General features: G+C 41.2%; 1 protein-coding gene across 1 annotated transcript in view; it reads left to right on the forward strand.

The window, feature by feature from the left end:
* Positions 1-4171: 4171 nt before the first annotated feature.
* Positions 4172-17929, forward strand: part of TMX4 (thioredoxin related transmembrane protein 4) — a 40887-nt gene continuing 27129 nt past the window's right edge. The window contains exons 1-2 of the mRNA XM_037147762.2: positions 4172-4551; positions 16073-16188. Coding sequence (XP_037003657.2) covers positions 4373-4551; positions 16073-16188 — 295 coding nt within the window. The 5' untranslated portion in view covers positions 4172-4372. The remainder of the gene's footprint in view (positions 4552-16072; positions 16189-17929) is intronic.

Raw genomic sequence — 17929 nt, forward strand, 5'->3', positions numbered from 1 at the left:
TGCTAAGTGAATTTGACGTTAATTTAGGAGAAGTAGAGAGCCTTAGAAGCATTATAGCATGCTGTTGCTTCCAAATAGTGATATGGGAAACTTTGAAAAACCTCTGTTTAACCTTTATTTGCCCAGGCCCCAGGCGCAATAGGAGAGCGATGGGGCCGTCTGGAGAGCGGATAGCCAGTAGGACTGGAACTAGCACCCCCACTGATAGAACGATTATCACATTCTGCTTCTGTACCCCACGTTTGTCACGTACATAGGAAGACCCCTAATCTATATATTCCCCAAGAATCCTTTGTTCGGGGCTCAGAATTTGGAGACTGACTCCTCTGAGCCCGTGCACATTAAATAATAAACCTCATACTCCAGAATCCCTCGGTGTCTGGTCGCTTCATTTCCGTGCAGCAATAGTAGTACATAACCTTTACTGAATCATACCATGAGTTAGGCATTATAGTTATCTCATTCAGTCTTCACAACCATCACATGCAGCATGTTCTATTATTACCTGCATTTAAGTAGAACCTTGGTGTTAAATAGTTTTAGCCCCAAGTCACATTGGTAGGAAGTGTCAGGCTGAGATGTCAATCACGGTTTAACAGCAATTGCTTTCCTGACCCCGGTCAATGCCACCCCACCACACACTAGTTCACAGACATTCTTGCTATATTCTTTCCTACTCACCTTAGTCTGAAGGCCAAGAAATTCAATTTTTGAACACACATTTTGTGTTAGATATAGGTAAAGCTTCACCAATAGTTTTTTTAAAATTATGTATTGGTTTCAGGTATACAGCTTAGTGGTTAGACCATCATTTAATTTACATAATTATAGGAGACCTTTCTGCATGGCATGGGCCCAGCCCCCACTCGGAGATGCACAGGACCCATGCCCATAGATAGGTTCTCCTGTGGGTAATCAGGCCTGCAATGTGCCTAGGCTGCTTTGAGTCTTGCTTTTTGCTAAAAACTCCCTCACCCGGATTCATGGCTAACATTTACTGTAAAATAACCTCCTAAAATCTGTGCTAAACCTTCCTAGAACCAGTGTAACCGGTCCAACCACTTTTGCCCTTTTCATTTGCAAATATCCCTCTTCTGTGATGTGATTAGCGGCATTGGCTCCTTTGTTTTCCATAAAAGGTAACCACCTAAAGCAACCTGTGCATAGTAAATGAGGACCATCATGTAATGTGGGGAGAAACCCAATAAAGGCCTGTCATGGTGAGGGCTGCGGCTGTTGCTCCCCTTGAGGGAAAAGCCATGCTGCCCCTTTTCCTCCACTGGACTCGGTAGTCCGTGTGAATGTCTCGTTTCATCCATAATGACGTGGACACTGCGGGCCGGTGTCCATATCACATAATGCTCCCCTCTATATTTCTAGTACCTCAACTGGCACTATATAGAGTTATCACAATATCCTTGACTATATTTCCTATGCTTTACCTACTTCCTCATGACTATTTTTAGCTGTACTTCTCAGTCCCTTCCGCTCTTCCACCTAGGAACCCATCTCTCTCTCTTCTGTGGTAACCACCAGTTTTCTCTCTGTATCTATGAGTATGCTTCAATTTTGTTTATTGGCTTTATTTGTTCCTAGATCGACATATAAGTGAAACTATATGGTGTTGGTCTTTGTCTGACTTTTCACTGAGCGCAATCCCCTCTAGCTCCATCCATGCTGTTGCAAGCAACAGTTTCTCCGTGTCTCAGATATGCTCTTGTTAATTTTAGAAAATTTCCAACATGTACAAAAATAGATAGAATAGTAAAAATCAACTTAGCTTTACCATTACTTGATACTGTGTCACTTTGGTTTCACCCATCCCTCCTCCACTCTCCAGATTTTATTTCTGAAGTTTTAAAAAGTGAATTCTAGACAGCATATATATATATTATTTCAGTCATAAATATGGCACTATCTGTAACCAAGACACATTAAAAATATATAGTCATAACACCATTATTACACCCAACAAAATCTATAGTAATTCCTTATTATCAGATTCTATTTTTAAGAAGTTTTTAAAAAGAAATCACATATACACTGAATTGAATAGAATGGTAGAATTCACACAAATGAGTCCTTGCTTTTTTGAGCAAAATCAGATGTTTTCAATTGAGTTTAAAAATCGATCTTGTTAGGTAGGAAAGGGTCAAAAGGTCTAAGAAGTTCTTACTAAATGCTATTCTTGCCAAATGTTAAAATGTAGCACAGTATTTTGCAGATGCAGCTGTAAACAGACTGTGCTGGACAGGAACCCAACCTGATAAGTGAGTGTAGCCATCTACAAAAGAGAATCAACATGTAATTGACCAAATAGTGTTTATAAGCACTGGCTAAGCCTTCCTTAGAGGATACAGAGCTTTGAGTATGAATCTATATCCAAAGGAAATAAAACTGTCTTGCAACAACTTTCTTAAATAGAGCACCCCAAGCTCCAAATCCCTTGAGTTTGATAACAATCTGTATACAATAACAGTGACTCTTAGTAACAGTTATTGAAGAAACATTTTCCAAATTTATAATAGTTTGTAAATTTGAGTCACAACTTGATAAGGACAGGTTCCACATAAAATTTAGTTACTACCAGTTAACAACTAAAGCAGGCAAGACCTTTGCTGGAGGCAACCTTTGCTGGAGGCAACCTTAACCTTTCTTTGCTATACATAGTGATTGTAGATTCATCTCACATGCCCTGCAATAATCATAGTTGTATAGCTGTTTGTGTTAAGAACAGAAATCACATATTTTTCATGGTATATTGATTATTGTCAACTGATGGTTATTGGCACCCATTCAATGCCAACAAGAATCTCCAACCTGGGGTGAAGTGAAGAAAGAAATTTTATTCTGTACAAAAATGCTTGACTGTAACACAGCACATCTGTGAAAACAGCATGACTGTGGAGCAGTTCAGGAAAAAACACTGCCTTCATCCTGCCTGGAAAGGGAATGTGCACTCAGAGCTACAGGAAAATTGGCATATATAGACAAAAATCCCGCCCTTGGTCCCTGATTGGTCTCTCCTCATTCAAATGAAGAATCCAAATCTCAAAGTTTGATTGGCCCAAAAGGTACTCTCCTGATTGGTCAGAATAGAGCTACTCTGGTTGTTTGGAGATGTGCAGTTCTACTATATGGGGAAAGCTTCAGTCCTATTGGTTGAAGTAGGATTCCAGGAACTCCTTTATGAGGCCTGGCTGATACCCATCCTAGCCCCCAAGAACACCACGTAGGCAGGAAGCTCAGTACAGAGGCAGGTATTTACATGCACAGGCAGGTGGTTCAGTGCAGGATTCCCTCTACAGTGCAGTTTGCGTGAGAAGAGGCTGCGCAGAAATGGCTGCTAGGCTCTGTTTTTAAACAATTTTAGTCCAGTTAGCTACCAGAAGCCCTCTTAGTAGGTGTCTTTTTTCTCAGGATTTACATCACGTTAATCAGTTTTATACTTTGAACACCTAATGGATTCTTATAAAACACACTTTGAAAAGCTCGCCATCCCTCTAAAATGTATTTCGGCCACACACACTAGAGTGTGGTGGCCTCCAGGTACAGATGCACTAATGTGTACCTGGGAAAAAAATTGGAAATACTTAAAGCTACTTTCATTTTAGATCTAACAAAACTGTAACCGAGGAAAGTGTGAGGTGCATTTAATTGTGATTGGCACTCTTCTAATTAACTATCTATTAGTGCCCACGTATTAAGTTTTTATAAAATTAAAATTGTTTTTGTAAAGAACATAGTTTTGAAACTACATAGTCTAGTTTCACAATTACCTCCAATTAGGCAATGATATTTCAATATACACATGCAGAGAGTACTTTAACTTTCCCTGCCCTTTTAGCAAGATACTCATGCCTACTCCATTCTTCGTTAAACAGGTTTACTTTGCAGTTCATTGTTGTTATTTTGCTACTATTGAAGAGAGGATGAGTTCCTAAATCACTGGTCATGTTTCTCTTTAGAAAAACCCACACGCGCCATCCACCCCCCGCCCCGCCTCTCTTTACTGGGTAGGCTGGGCACACGCGGAGCAAGTTCTAACTTGAGCAACATCGGGTCATCTCTTTATTTTCAGCTTGGTGGTCCGGAAGAATGGCAGGCTGTTGCCTAGGCAACTGACACCCCGGGCAACAGTGGCGAGTCCAGGCAGGAGGGGCGTGGCCTCATCGCACCCGGGCTGATAAGAGGCGGTGCTCGCCGCTTCCAGAGACTACAGCTTGTTGGTTGCTCTGCTGAGCGGAAGCGACGCAGCCCCACTGCCCCTCCGTCTACCTTTAGAGGCCCAGTGGTGCAGCGAGCGAGGCCCTGGATCCGCTACTACTTTTCTTCACCCGCCCTGTGCAGGAGCCGCGACCCACGCCCCAATATGGCGGGAGGGCGCTGCAATCTGCTGTTGACGGTGCTTCTAGCCGCCTGGGTCGCTGCGGAGACGGAGGAGGAGGCCCGGCCAGAGCGGGCTTCGCTGCCGGCGGAGCAGAGCATGGTGCTTCCCATGACCGCCTCCAACTGGACGCTGGTTTTGGAGGGCGAGTGGATGCTGAAATTGTGAGTGTGCCCAACCAATCCACATGCCACACTGTCCCCTCGGACACTGCCCACCCAGGGCCGAGCAGGCCGCTCCTGATCTGCATTACCCGCAGGGGTCGACTGCAGGCACTGGGCCCACGTCACCGCGGGACCTGATTGCTCGCACTGCGCATGCGTTCCGGGCTCTACGCTTGACAGCTGAGGGTGAATGGCATCACCTCCATTCCTTTGCCTTCCTTGCCCCTACTTTAGGAAGTGTTTTGGGGTGGGGTGGGTGAGCAACTTGCCAAGAGGAGGGTATAGGGAGGAGGGCGGAGGCCATCTGCAGAAAAAATAGCGTGCTTTTGATATAGGTGTGTAGGTAGCAGAGAAAGGCAGTCATTCAGTGACGTTTTTGTGCAGTACTAATAGCATGGGCTAGGGAACATGTTTGTTGAATGAATAATTGCACCACGATGAAGGGCAAGCAAGTTTGTATAAAGTATCTTAGTCCTCATTTTGAGGATCCCAAGATATTATTGTGAAAAAGCAGAAAGATGGGCGCTTTTGAAGCTGTAAAACAAGATTTCAAATAAATGTTGATACTTGTAATTTTTAGAAGACTTTATGAGTAACTGTAACTTGCTTGTGCTAGTGTCATAAAGAAGAGGACATTAATAAATTGCCTCCTTTGAATAACAAAGTAAATCATGGATAGTGCTTTTGCCTGAGGAGATGGGAAAATAGAGATTCGAGTTAGGCACAGGCCAAGGGACTGGTCATCGTAGACTAAAATAGCTTCTGCTAGGGAGAAAGCGATCATATGCAAGGTTTGAAGTAGTCAGGGGGCAGATGTTTGGATAGGCTTGAGAGACTACTCATGGTGGGTTTGCAGAGAAAATGGAGAATGGAGAAAAGATCACTCAGACCATGTCTCCTTAACCTGTGATGTCTTGTGGTATACATACTTGATAATTGCTATTTGATACTTAGATTTTCATTGAGGAGACACTCACATAACTGGAGCTTTCCTTTATTTGTTCAAGGCTAAATTTTAAAGTTTCCAATGTAGGTGTGAGCAGATGTCTATGAAGTGCACACGTCCCAGAGAGACCAGGGCCAAAAGTTATGTCACTTAGCAGATTACATTGTTCAAGAACAGAATGCACATTACCCCTCACATATACATTTACCTTTTGGGTGCAAAGAAGGGGATATGTTAGACCTTGAAGTAAAAAGCCTTTGAGATCATAATACGTCAGTGAAATTATTAAAGAGTTGTGTAGACAGACGATTGGTGAAATAAACCTCGTAACTACTGTGAATGGAGTTGAGGAGGTAGAGCTTTTTATGGACTCAGGTTTATAATAATTATAAAAGTGAGCAGCTGTATTTTGTCCACTAGTACTACAGATAGTTCTTTTTTTCAGTAAGTACTTACCAAATGAAATTTCTCTAGATGTGTTTTCTGCTTAAAATTGAATTTGTGTGTGTACATGATGAAAGTCAAAGCAGAAAGGCTTCAGCTCATGTATAGTTCCTTTTGGAATAGTTTTTTTTTTTAAGTAAAAGAACTAAGAATACTAAAGGTAGGTGTAAACCATGTTAAGTTTATAAATAGTCAGCAGCCCACAACTCCATGCTTGGCCATGTTGACAGTTCAAATTGTACTTCTTCATAAATGTACAAGCCTAGATGTAGTCATCAGGTACTCTAAGCCTGTTATGTGTCCTTTGTATGAATGTGTTTGGGCTGTGACACACAATGACACTGGTAACCTGGAAGCTGTGTAGACACTTGATCACTTTAGTAGAAGTTCTTGCTTCATCTAGTACACGTTGGAATCGGAAGCAAGGCTGAAAGAGGATTTCACCACTGCACCCAACTTCTCGATACCAAACCTAGCTGCTGTACTGAAGAAATGTTGTGGCTCTTATCTATGTGTGACACCCCCTTTCTCCCCTTTGACCAAATTGAACACTTCTAAAAATATAAAATTCATTCTATTCTCAGTACTTTTATGGGTCTCCTGAGAATTCATTTAAACAGCCAATACGTTATCAGATTTCTTTCCCTGATAAATATAACAAACAGAATGTGTAATAGTAGTTTCCATGTTAATGCTTTGTTCAGGGGGACTGGTCATAATAAATGGACATTGTTAGAGGCCCACATTGTTAGCTGGTGTATTTAACTTCTCCACAGAGGCAGGTTAGGATTTTTGACACTAATTAAAATTTGACAGTTCTTTATTTACTTCATTGACTTATATGCTTCCTCTCTTCTGAAAATTCTTTTATATGCCACTTTATATACAGGGCTCCTACAATACAATTCCTGTTATATTGGTATTAATAATTTATTCATTTTTGAGGACCTAACAGTGTTTGTCTGCTGAGACTTGAAAAGCTTTTATTGTAAAATTTAGTTTGTTCTACTTTAAGTCAGTTTTTTTGATCCTTGCAATTGAATTTGTTTTTAAAAAGCACTTCTTTTGGCTAAGGAGAAAGATCAATTAAAAATACATTTGCAATTTTGAAACCTCTTTTAAGATCTGAGAAATTCTTTCATTACTACGTGTTTTACATTTTCTTTAATGCTGTGAAGTAATACGTTGTTTTGATCTTACTTTTTGCTTTCATGTATTGTTTTTCATTTCTACCCCCATTTCTGCCATGTCTGTATAATTAGCTTTTCTGTGCTTTTTTTCATCAACCTCTGAGGGAAAGTTTGCTCTTTGTCAAGGTTAGAGAAGATTATCTAATCTTTAAAATGCCTTCTAATGTTTTATTTCCACTGTTTCATACTATCTTTTATTCACTTGGTTGTAACCTTTTGCTATTTTATACACTTACTTGGCTCCTATTAATCAGTCTTTGAGAAAGCTGGTTTTGTTCTTTTGAAACACAAAAATATGCAATGTAATACATTCTGTATACTGTTCTGGTGCTTTTCCTTCCAAAGAGAAAGGTGAAGATACCCAAATATTTTAATTTTGACCCGCCTACTGTTAAACTGATATCCAGAGAAAAAGTATATGTCTTTGGGTTAAAATTCCTCTGTAAAGCATATTGATCTTTATACAGCTACCACTCTTTCTGACTTAGTTATTGGGATGGTCATGTTTAAAAATTGCAGTCAGTCATCTGCTGATGGAGGAAAGCCTCATTCATTTCACTAGGACCTCTGAGTTTTAGTATTGTTTTCCCAATGTCCTTACCAGACTTGGAGAGAACATCTTTAACATGATCGCCCTACCTTACCCATGCCAAATAGTTATAATTTCTTGTAGTGTAATAGATTGTCTTGATTTGATGATGGGATTTTTCAGATAGTCATTGCTTATCATGTGTCAGTTTCAGGGTTGGGTATCTCATAAGGTGAAAATAAATGAGTTACATTCCTTGATTTCAAGAGACTGGCAGTCTACTTTGCCCTGAAGGAAATGAATATCATATGAACCACTCATGTATTTAGCAAATATTTACTGAATATTTCTTATCTGTTGAGCATCTAGCAGCGGTTCTCACCGGGGCTTTATTGGCATTTTTGAGTGGACAGATCTTTGATGTGTGGGAATGGTTCACACTGCAGAGCCTGTCTTTTTAGTAGTCATGTGGCATCGGAATAATTTAACAACCTGCATTCTTGATGCACATTTCCAAATATCTCTGAGTGCAAACCACTGCCTAGGTACTGTTGTGGGTATTTAAAACATGCAAAAGAAGAATTCTTAAACGAACAGAGAAGTATTTGATTTCAGATTGTTTCCACAAATGGTTTATATCCACATCACCACCCTGTCATCATCATCATTTTCATTTCAGTCACATTGAACAGTTACATTGCTTATACCACAGGTTCTCAGTGCTGTCTTATTTGATCATCCCAGCACTCAGGTGCAGAATTATTCTTATGCTCATTCACTAGGGGAGATGAACACTTGACAAGATGGAAGCTTTGACCAAGGCTGGATCCTTAGTTGTGGGCAAGGCCAGACCTAGAATGCAGCCCTGGGCTTTGCAGTTTCTGATGCGAGCCAGGGAGAACAGCTGGGTCGCTGGAGACCCTGAGGGAAGGCCCAGAGTCTGGCTAATGCGTCAGTGCTTAGGTTCTCAGCCAGCTAGCACCCTGGCCCACGGAAGGGCAGTCCTTTTCCCTGTGGCATACGAAGGACTGGCTGTCCATGGTCTTACCCTGTTTCTAGTTTCTGCAGGCGAAGAGCGTTATTACTGTGTATACTCCTTCCTGACACGCCTCACCACTCAAACAGGTGCTCGGACTTCCTAATTCCCAGGGAAAATTGGTTTTCACTGTGCCTTGATTATATCTAGCATGGCCCATATCACAATTAACTTATAAGCTTTTGTGTCGGGTTTTTGTCTGACTCCTCCTCTCAAGGATACGCATTTAAGAAGAGGAACTAAGTTTTTCTTCCTGTTTATCTCAAGAGTCTTAGTAACTACTAAGCACTAGGTGTGTTCAGTCATCCTTTTCGACTAAGTGAATGAATAAGTAATAGACTTTGTTTCTTTAATGAAGAACTGCCTCAAGTATATCACTAAAGGAAATACCTGTATATATTTTCTTAGGTACTAATATGATAGTCACTCTCATCTAACATTTGTTCATTGGTATAATGAGCATTTATTGGGGACTAGGATCTTCCAGGCTCTCTTAAGGTACGAGCAATGCCCCACTCATTGCCTTAATGGAGTGTTAAGTCTAGTGAAAGTAGTCAGTTCCATTTTCTCTAGTAAGTGTTACAGTTTTCTTACAGCTGTCAATTTTTATTTCCTCTCTACACTTTTGATAACATTTCCTAGAAATCATCTTCTAAAGAAATACATTTGAGTGAAAGATTTTAAAATCTTGGTTCATTAAGAGGTTTTCCAGATTTTCCCAAATGAAGAAGAGTGTTAGAAATGCACCAGAAAGAGAGGTGGGAGGAACTAGATAATCTGATCCAAGTGCCTTTATTTGATTTTGAGCTTGCAGGTGGGCTGAGTCTAGACTGACTGGGCCCAGAGGGGAGGCAGGAATGGGTTTTTTAAAGCTCTGGGTTTGTGAGGGAATAAGGGAGGGGTTAGGCTCCTGTTCTTCTAGGTGGGTGCTTTAGGGTTCCAGGATGTGAGTCCGGACTATGGGTCAGGTAAAGGGTGGGCTGCTCCCAGGTACAGGAAGGTCAGTCTGACCACTGGCCACTGTGGCTGGTTGCCAGATGTCTGTTGCTGGCAGACGGAGAGAGGTTTGATTAAGCTGCCGGCTATCAATTGAGTCAGGACAACTGAGCCAGGAGCAGTCCAGTGGGTCAGAAAACTTGCCTGACTGGGTCAGGAGCAGTCAGGCAGGTTGGAAAATTGGCCTGACCCTTTCAAATAGCACTTGATGTAGTGAAGGCACCATTTGTTGGCATTTTTTAAAATTTTAATTGTTCAAGTGCAGTTTTCTGCCTTTTACTCCCAAGGCAGAAAACTGTACTTGATTTAGATTCATTTAGTAAATCACAGAAGGATGAACCTAGCGTACCTCCTTTGTGTTTTTGTCACAGATTCTTCTGAATGTTTTGGTCACAGGAAGTTCTAAGTGAACATGAATTGTATTTGTCATTGCCCCTCTTCTGCAAGGATGAGCAAAGAGCATACTGGGAAGCACTGGTGAAGTGAGAGCCAGGAGAGAAGAAAAATTGCCCATTAATGGCAAAGAAAAGTGTATTTTTAGTAAAACTTTATTTCTAGGAAATAGAATTAATTCCTTCCCTGAAGCATTTAGTACACTTAATGAAATCTCATGCCAAATTGAGTTATGCAATTAAAGAATCAAGGACCTCCAACCACCTTTCATACAGCAGAACTTAAGTGTAAGTGTTTTGGCTATCTGGAATATGTTTCAAATGTTTTTATGATGCTTACTACTTTCATATACTACTGTCATCTGCAAAAATTTAAATAGGAAAGATACTGTTGTGTTGTTTCCATGGCTATAAAGGTACCATTTTCTCTTGGAGGCTTCTAAATTGAAAGAAGATTCATTTATATATAAAAGAAAAGGTTGGCCAGGTCTGCTCTGTGTCATAATTAGGAGAATATTGCCACTTTGAATTCATTTTAAGAAATATAACTGTATATCATATTCAATATTTTTGATGAATTTTATTCATGCATATGTACATAAAATAAATTATACATACATATAGCTAAAGAAGAGCAAGAAAGTCACATGCATGACTTTCCTTTGCCCCCGCCCCCCGCCTGGCCCCTGGAGGTATTTTACTTGTAGTAAGTTCTAAATTACTGCCTAAATGACTATCCTTTAAATACAGAAGAATATTAACATAGTCATACCTCAGTTCTTGAATGTCTCCCATCTTGAACAGTTTGTTCCTGAGACGGAACAAAGATGTCTCAGTTGTTGAGCAGAACTTCATTTCTCCACCTGACAGTGCTTCCAGACTCATATCTGTATGATCATATGCATCTCCCAGGCGACAAAGGGAGAATGCCCGAGTATGAGTATGATTCGGTTGTCAAAGAAATGGCTTCTCGAACAGCTTTTCAGAACGAATTAAATTCCAGAACTGAGGTTCCACTCTAATTTAAAAAGCTTCAACAACAAAGGACCAATTCCCACACCTGAGACTTGGAGCTGGTTTATCACCACCAAAAGAGAACACTAGGTGAATCAATGATATTGATGCATTCTGATATAATAAGCTGTGATTAAATCTCAGAGAGAATGGCATTAACAATGCTACAGATGAGTGGCTAGCAGCTACATAGAAAATGGAATATTTAAAATTACCTCAGTGGTGTTTGTATATCTGAGGGCCAATATCACATACACACACACACACACAAAAACCCAAACCCCAATTTATATAATAGCCTGTCTAAATTATATTATAATTTATATAATAGTCTAGAAATTACAGACTGGGATTCTTTTTAAATGGTGGGATTTGCAAGATTTAATAATTACTGAGGTAGCACGTGGGTCCCTGAGTTCTATCAAAAACAGGTTTAGGGAAACAAAGCAAAGAAGGTCTAGAGTTCACTGAATTATACTTCTAAGATTTCTTCCTAATTTTTTGATAATTTTTTATTCGTTCTTTTTTTCTACTTCCTATTTCTCTCCCTCTTCCTGTTCCCTGTTCCCACTTTCTCTCCCTCTGTTGATATTAGGTATTATTTTCCTTGTGTTGTAGAACAGATGGGGGCAGTGAATGATACACTGTTACCAAAAGGACCCCGCTTTCTTCTCTGGAGCCGCCCCCTGCCTAGTAGGTTCGCCTTGCCCACCACCAGGGAGAGACATCTCTCAATACCAGAGATTGGTGAAAAGGAAAGGAATTGTTTATTGAAAAGTTATACAGACTTAAGAGTAATGACTTCATGCCTTCACTAAAACACTGAAGTCCTCTAGAATACCCACAGAGGCACACAGTCCTGCCTTCTCCCTCTGTCCAGTCTGGGGCGTTGTACCTCAGGAAAAGAAGTACAAGTCCATGGTCCAGGGTCCCGGCACCATCAGTTGTGTCGCTTCCAGGATCTCCATTTAATCCAAAAACATGTGGCCCTTCTCGTGGCCCACCACCAAGGGTCTTTTCACCCCGTTTCTTCCAGGCAAAGTCTCTCCTGCTTCCTAAGCCATGTGGCAAAAGGGAGCACCCCAAAGCCACGTGGTCCTGACTCCGCCAAAGCTGCATGGTCCCCACTTGGCATGGCTGCTGTGCCTGCGTTTAAATCCCCGTGCCAGTCTTTCTCTGCTGCCCCATTTTCTACTCCTCCTACAATCGGTTGCACCAGCCAGCATTCCCATATCCTTCCAGCTTTACTGAGCTGCCATAGTGAGTATGGGCAGGAGTGGCCCCATGGCCTGGAGTCAGTCATCTCCAAGCTCTCACTCAGGCACTGTAACCAGGGGGAGTTGCCTCCCACTTACATTTTGGATGGAAGTCACTTCCATCCTCCTGGCTCAAAGCATGGCCACAGCTATTTAACATATCTAGGCAACCAGTTAGAGGTTATAGATACATTAAATGACCATGCCAGAGGTTAGCTGCAAAACTACTGCTGTGCAGAATAGCTCTCAATGGCCCTACTCCATGTGTCCCATCCCCTAGCTCAGACTGGTTGGGGACCATCATATATATTTTTCTAATATTTCCTGGGTACCTTGAGTTCTGGACTCCACTCCAAATCCCCATTTGGGCCCCCCTCTTGGCTGCACCCTGTGATATTTGGAGATTTTTATCACATAAATACCTCCCTCTGGGTTCTTGTGCTGTATGGTTTTAGGTGACCTTAAGCAAGTCTCTTTAAAGCTGCCTTGTCTGACAGTGAGGTTGTAAGGTTCAGATGAGCTAATGTGTCAGAAAAGTGCTTTGGAAATGTTAAAAAGAAAACCACAGGCCCAAAATGGCATCACTGGTGCTAAAAGCCTATGCTGCCAAACCTAGATTAAAACCTGATCTATTTGCAGTTTCAGTCTCTCCCAGAAACATAATCTTAATCAACCAGTCAGGAATTTTTTGGTCAAGCCCCAGTAATCTGTCCACTAACCTGCCCTTCCCCACTTCAAAGAAGGGGCAATCTGCATGATAAAAACTCTTCCAGGGCTCTCCCCTCAGAGAAAAGGTGTCCTGGCTCAAAAATAGTTTTTTCTTTTTTCCTCCCCTCCCCTCCCCTCCCCTCCCCTCCCCTCCCCTCCCCTCCCCTCCCCTCCCCTCCCCTCCCCTCCCCTCCCCCCCCCCCTCCCCTCCCCTCCCCTCCCCCCCCCCCCCCCCCCCCCCCCCCCCCCCCCCCCTCCCCCCTCCCCCCCCCCCCCCTCCCCCTTCCCTCTCCTCCCCTCTCCTCCCTCCCCTCCTCCTTTTGTTAGTAGATCCTTGACCCACCCTTTTTGCTATTACAGCTCTTCCATTTCTTACAGATCCTCAGGACACCCTTCTAGTAGGATGGTGGGATGCTGCCCAGTTCATCACTTGCTTAATTAAGCAAATTAGATCTTGGGTGACTTGAACTACTGCAAATTAAATACCACAAACTTGGTGGCTTAAAATGAAAGAAATGTATTCTGTCATAATTCTGGCGACCAGAAACCCACGGTCAGTATTTTGGCAGAGACGATCCCCTCTGAAGGCTCTCTGAGTGTCCGCTCGCTGCCTCTTCGCGTTTCTGGAGCCTGCTGGAATCCTCGGTGTCCCCTGGATTGTAGCTGCCTGACACCAGCCCTTGTCTCTGTCGTCGAGTGGCCTCCCTCTGTGCCTCGGTGTCAGTCCCCCTCTTTCTTTCTTTCATAAGGACACCAGTCATTGGATTTATGGCCTAACCTAAATTCAGGATGATCTCATCCCAGGCACTTTAATTGTATGTATAAGGTCCCTCATTCACAGATACTGAGGCTTAGGACTTGGACATATCTTTTTAGAGGATAGTATTTGATCCTGTACTAGCTGAATAGCAGACTTCTCTGGATTCCCGTTTTACATCTGCAGGTGAAATACCTAGACCACTTCAGAGCTTTGTGGTCCAAGTATTTGTGATATTTTTCAAGGTCATGGAAAAGAATTGTAAGGCCATTAGCATGTTGCCAGGAGGATGGCCCCACCTCCTGTTGGCAGGAGAGACCTGGTTCTTCTTGCTGACGTGTGTAAAGAATTACAGATCAGCAAATCTATTAGCACGTAGTCAGTTTATTAGTGATACATTCCCATGGAAGAAAATGGGACTGGGTAGGGTTGGGGGTGAAAGGCAAAGTTTCAGGGCAAAGCAGGGCGGCAAAAGTAAGAGCGGCTGACGACCAGGGTGGCAAGCCACTGGGTGGCCTAAGGCCAGGTGGCCAGAGGCCCTGTGGCCTGACAGCCAAGAACACCCTGAGCCTGAGAGAGAGAGAGAGAGAGAGAGAGTGTGTCCTTTATTCTTTGTTCTGAGGACTTATATAGTTGGTGAGATAGGAGAAAAAAAAAGTTACATATTGATTAAAGGGTAAATGTGGTGTCAGCTTTCCTGGGGGAATGTGACTACCCAGACTTAGGTATGTGTGGGGTCTGTTAGCCTGACTCCTTATGTTACTCCAGACTCCATTTGTTATCTTGTTGTAAAAACAAATATGTGACAGTAGGCAGTTCATTAAAATTGGGGCACTTTGAAAAATTACTTATGGTCTCTTTCTGTAAGCATCAGGGACTCCCTCGTAAAACAGATAGTGACCAGAGGTAGACAATTAACCAAAGTTGTCTTGTGGGCTTCTTTGGCCGCTGTTGAACCTCTCCCACATTCCAGGCCTTGGGATGAAAGCACAGTTTCAAGGCTTTCTTTCCCAGATAGTGGAAACGCTACGTAGAATTTCAAGGACTTCCCTCCTCCAGTGCTAACAGTGTTTCTTGTGATGTTGGGACACCTGGCAATATTATCAGACCAGGGTCAGGACTGCTGAGTTAGCATGTAAGACATGTCTCCTTCATCCTCTATGCCTCAGTTTACTATTTATTCTACCTAAGTGATAAAAGGCGTTGCCTGGCAACTGTGCTGCTAGACGCTGGCCAATAACAGCAGTGCAGTCTCAAAGTTCTTCCTATGCTGTCTCCTGTCGCATTTCCAGTTCTTTTTGCTTCCACCTTACCCTTCCCTAATCCATTATTCACAAGCTGCTTGGTTGTGTTTTGAAAATATAAATCTGAACATAATTCCCTTCCTTTTTAGGCTTTACCATGGTACTTCAAATGAAGCCTTAAGTCCTTATGCCACCCTTTAAAGGCTATGGATGATGACTTCACCCTCTTGTCTCAGCACTCTGAGCCTCCACACACACTGTTCTCTGTACTTGGAATAGAACATTCTTTGACCCCTCTCTGGCTAATTTCTACTTTAGATCTTAGCTCAGATGCTTTTTTCTATATGGGCCCTTCTGAGACCACCCAGTTCCTGAGTGTCTTAACCAATGTGCGTCTCTGGATTGTGTCCACAAGGAGAGGAGTACCACATCTCATTCACAGTTGTAACCTCAGCTTCCAGCATTGTACGCAGTTCAGGTTTATTGAATGAAGAGATAAATGTGAAAACCAGGGTTCTGGGTAAAGGCCCAGTTATTTCTAATTCCTCTTCTGTTTAAGAAAGTGGTGGCTAGAGCTGGTTTAGCCCTCAGCTTCTACTTGTCCACAGTCACTGCCACACATCTTTGGAAATGAATGACTCGTATATCTGGGGACTCACTAGCAATAAATCTTCCGTTCTCTCCTCGTCACACCTGTAGCCGATGGATCTGAAACTGGTCTGTCTAGTGTAAGAATACCCTTGTGAAAACTGCCCTCCTTTAGTGTGGCAGTCAAAACAGTGATGATTTCAGCTTTCTCCCTGAAAAATCAAAAGCTACCTAGAAAGTGGCAAAATTTGGGTTGATTGTAATAATAACTTTGAAATAAAATATTATATCAAATGATTTTGAGAAAACTTGCTGTCTTGCTTCCTTTTAGACATTTTTTAAAATTTGAATATTCTGCTTTTCCATTGTTTTATAGATGTTTTTCTTACGTTTATATTGATTAGCCATTCTTCTTTTGTAGTTACGCACCTTGGTGTCCATCCTGCCAGCAGACCGATGCAGAGTGGGAAACATTTGCAAAGATTGGTGAACTACTTCATATCAGTGTGGGGAAGGTAGATGTCATTCAAGAACCAGGTACTGTAAATGTCAAACATCAAAGGCGAAAGTTTCATACTTTGGATTTCACATTTTTTTCAAGAATATATAAAAGGTGAATATATTGACACTCGTGAAATGACCACCTAGAATCGACAGATAACATTTTGGTATATCTGAGCCTATATGTGTGTATGTGGACTTACACATATATATTTATATTTTTATTATTTTTTTCTTTTGTGGAGTCATTTGAAAATAAGTTGCAGGCATCATGATACTTTACCTTCAGCACTTGGGCATATTGAAATCTCCCCAGTTATTTCACACATGTCTTTTTATAGTTTTAGAATCAAGATCCAATCGAGGTTTACCATTTACATTTGGTTGGTATGTGTTTTTAATTGTACTCAGTCTAGAATAGTCCCTCGTTTTTTTCACGACATTGATATTCTGAAGAGAATAAGCCACATATTTGCTTAGGTGTTTCCTTATATTTCGTATTTTCTGTAAATTTGAAGTTCAGCCTAGAGGCATGATTTGGCTTGATTTATATGGCAAGGGCACTTCATAGGTGATGCTGTGACTTTATATTCGATGCTGTCAGAAGACACATGTCACCATTAGTGGCGTTGAGTTTGAGCACTTGGTGAAGGTGAAAACACTAAACATCTCAGTTGTAAAGAAAAGATCCCACTTTGTGATTAGCAATAACCTATGGGGTAATTTGGGGGTTTTATGATACATAATGATCTTACCTGAATGAAGTGTTTTCTTGCGGGTTCCAGAATGATAAACTCCTAAATATGTTGTTCATTGACATCTATTAGCTGTTGATGTAATTTTTTAAAAGAGGAGGGAGACAGAGGAATCTTTGTATTTTTAAAATAACTGTGTACCAGAAATAAATGGAGGAGAAAAGTTGGGGGTTTTATGATTTCAATCTCCAATTTTACTATTTTTGAATTTTATTAGGCATTTTTTAAATCTACATTTTATTTCAACCTATTATATTCCTTTACAAGGAAAAAAAGAAGGTAGGTATGGAAGTGTAGCTATTAACTTTCTGTAATAACTGTGAGTTCAAAAAAGACCCAGTACTGAATTCCCAGTTACTTGGACAATGAAATCGATAGTGTCTGTTAAGATTAATGTCTTGACAATGTGGAGAGAGGTTTCTATTAAAAGCTGTTAGTCCTCAGGACTCCACCTTTTTAAACATTGGAATCAAAGCCATTTCTAACCATCTGCTAGTTAGAGATGGAAAATATAGTTCTTAGACCATGGTTTTGGCTATTATAATGAGTTCTGTTTAGAGGTCAAATCATCGCAATTACGTTTTTGCTGTATGCTTTTCTTCATCTTTTAGTGATTTAAGTTCAGTGACTCAGGTGTGAGCCTTGTTTGTTCGTGGGCACCAGACACATTTCTTGAGGAGTTTTTTGAAAATGCAGCCATTTGGTATATCTCTTGTGAATTCACAGAAGGATTTGAATGAAAAGAGTTAAACAGCTTTGTGATGGATTCACAAATCTAAAGTCTAATGCAATATAGTTTTTCCATCTAAAATGTCGACTTACAGCTATTTTTTCTATTCTGAATTTATTTGTTCTCTTTTGATAATGAGGTAACAAATTGTTTAGGATGAGTATATTTTAGAAACAAAATCATCTTTGACTCAGACTATTTATGTAAATATAAACAATGCATATATATTTGAAATATTTATCACAGGAGAAGAAAAAAAGGTCTTTGATCTGGTATTCTGTATGAACAGTGA

Source organism: Artibeus jamaicensis, unplaced genomic scaffold (assembly GCF_021234435.1).
Source record: "Artibeus jamaicensis isolate MK-2021 breed Jamaican fruit bat unplaced genomic scaffold, CSHL_Jam_final contig_685, whole genome shotgun sequence".
Taxonomy (NCBI): Eukaryota; Metazoa; Chordata; class Mammalia; order Chiroptera; family Phyllostomidae; genus Artibeus; species Artibeus jamaicensis.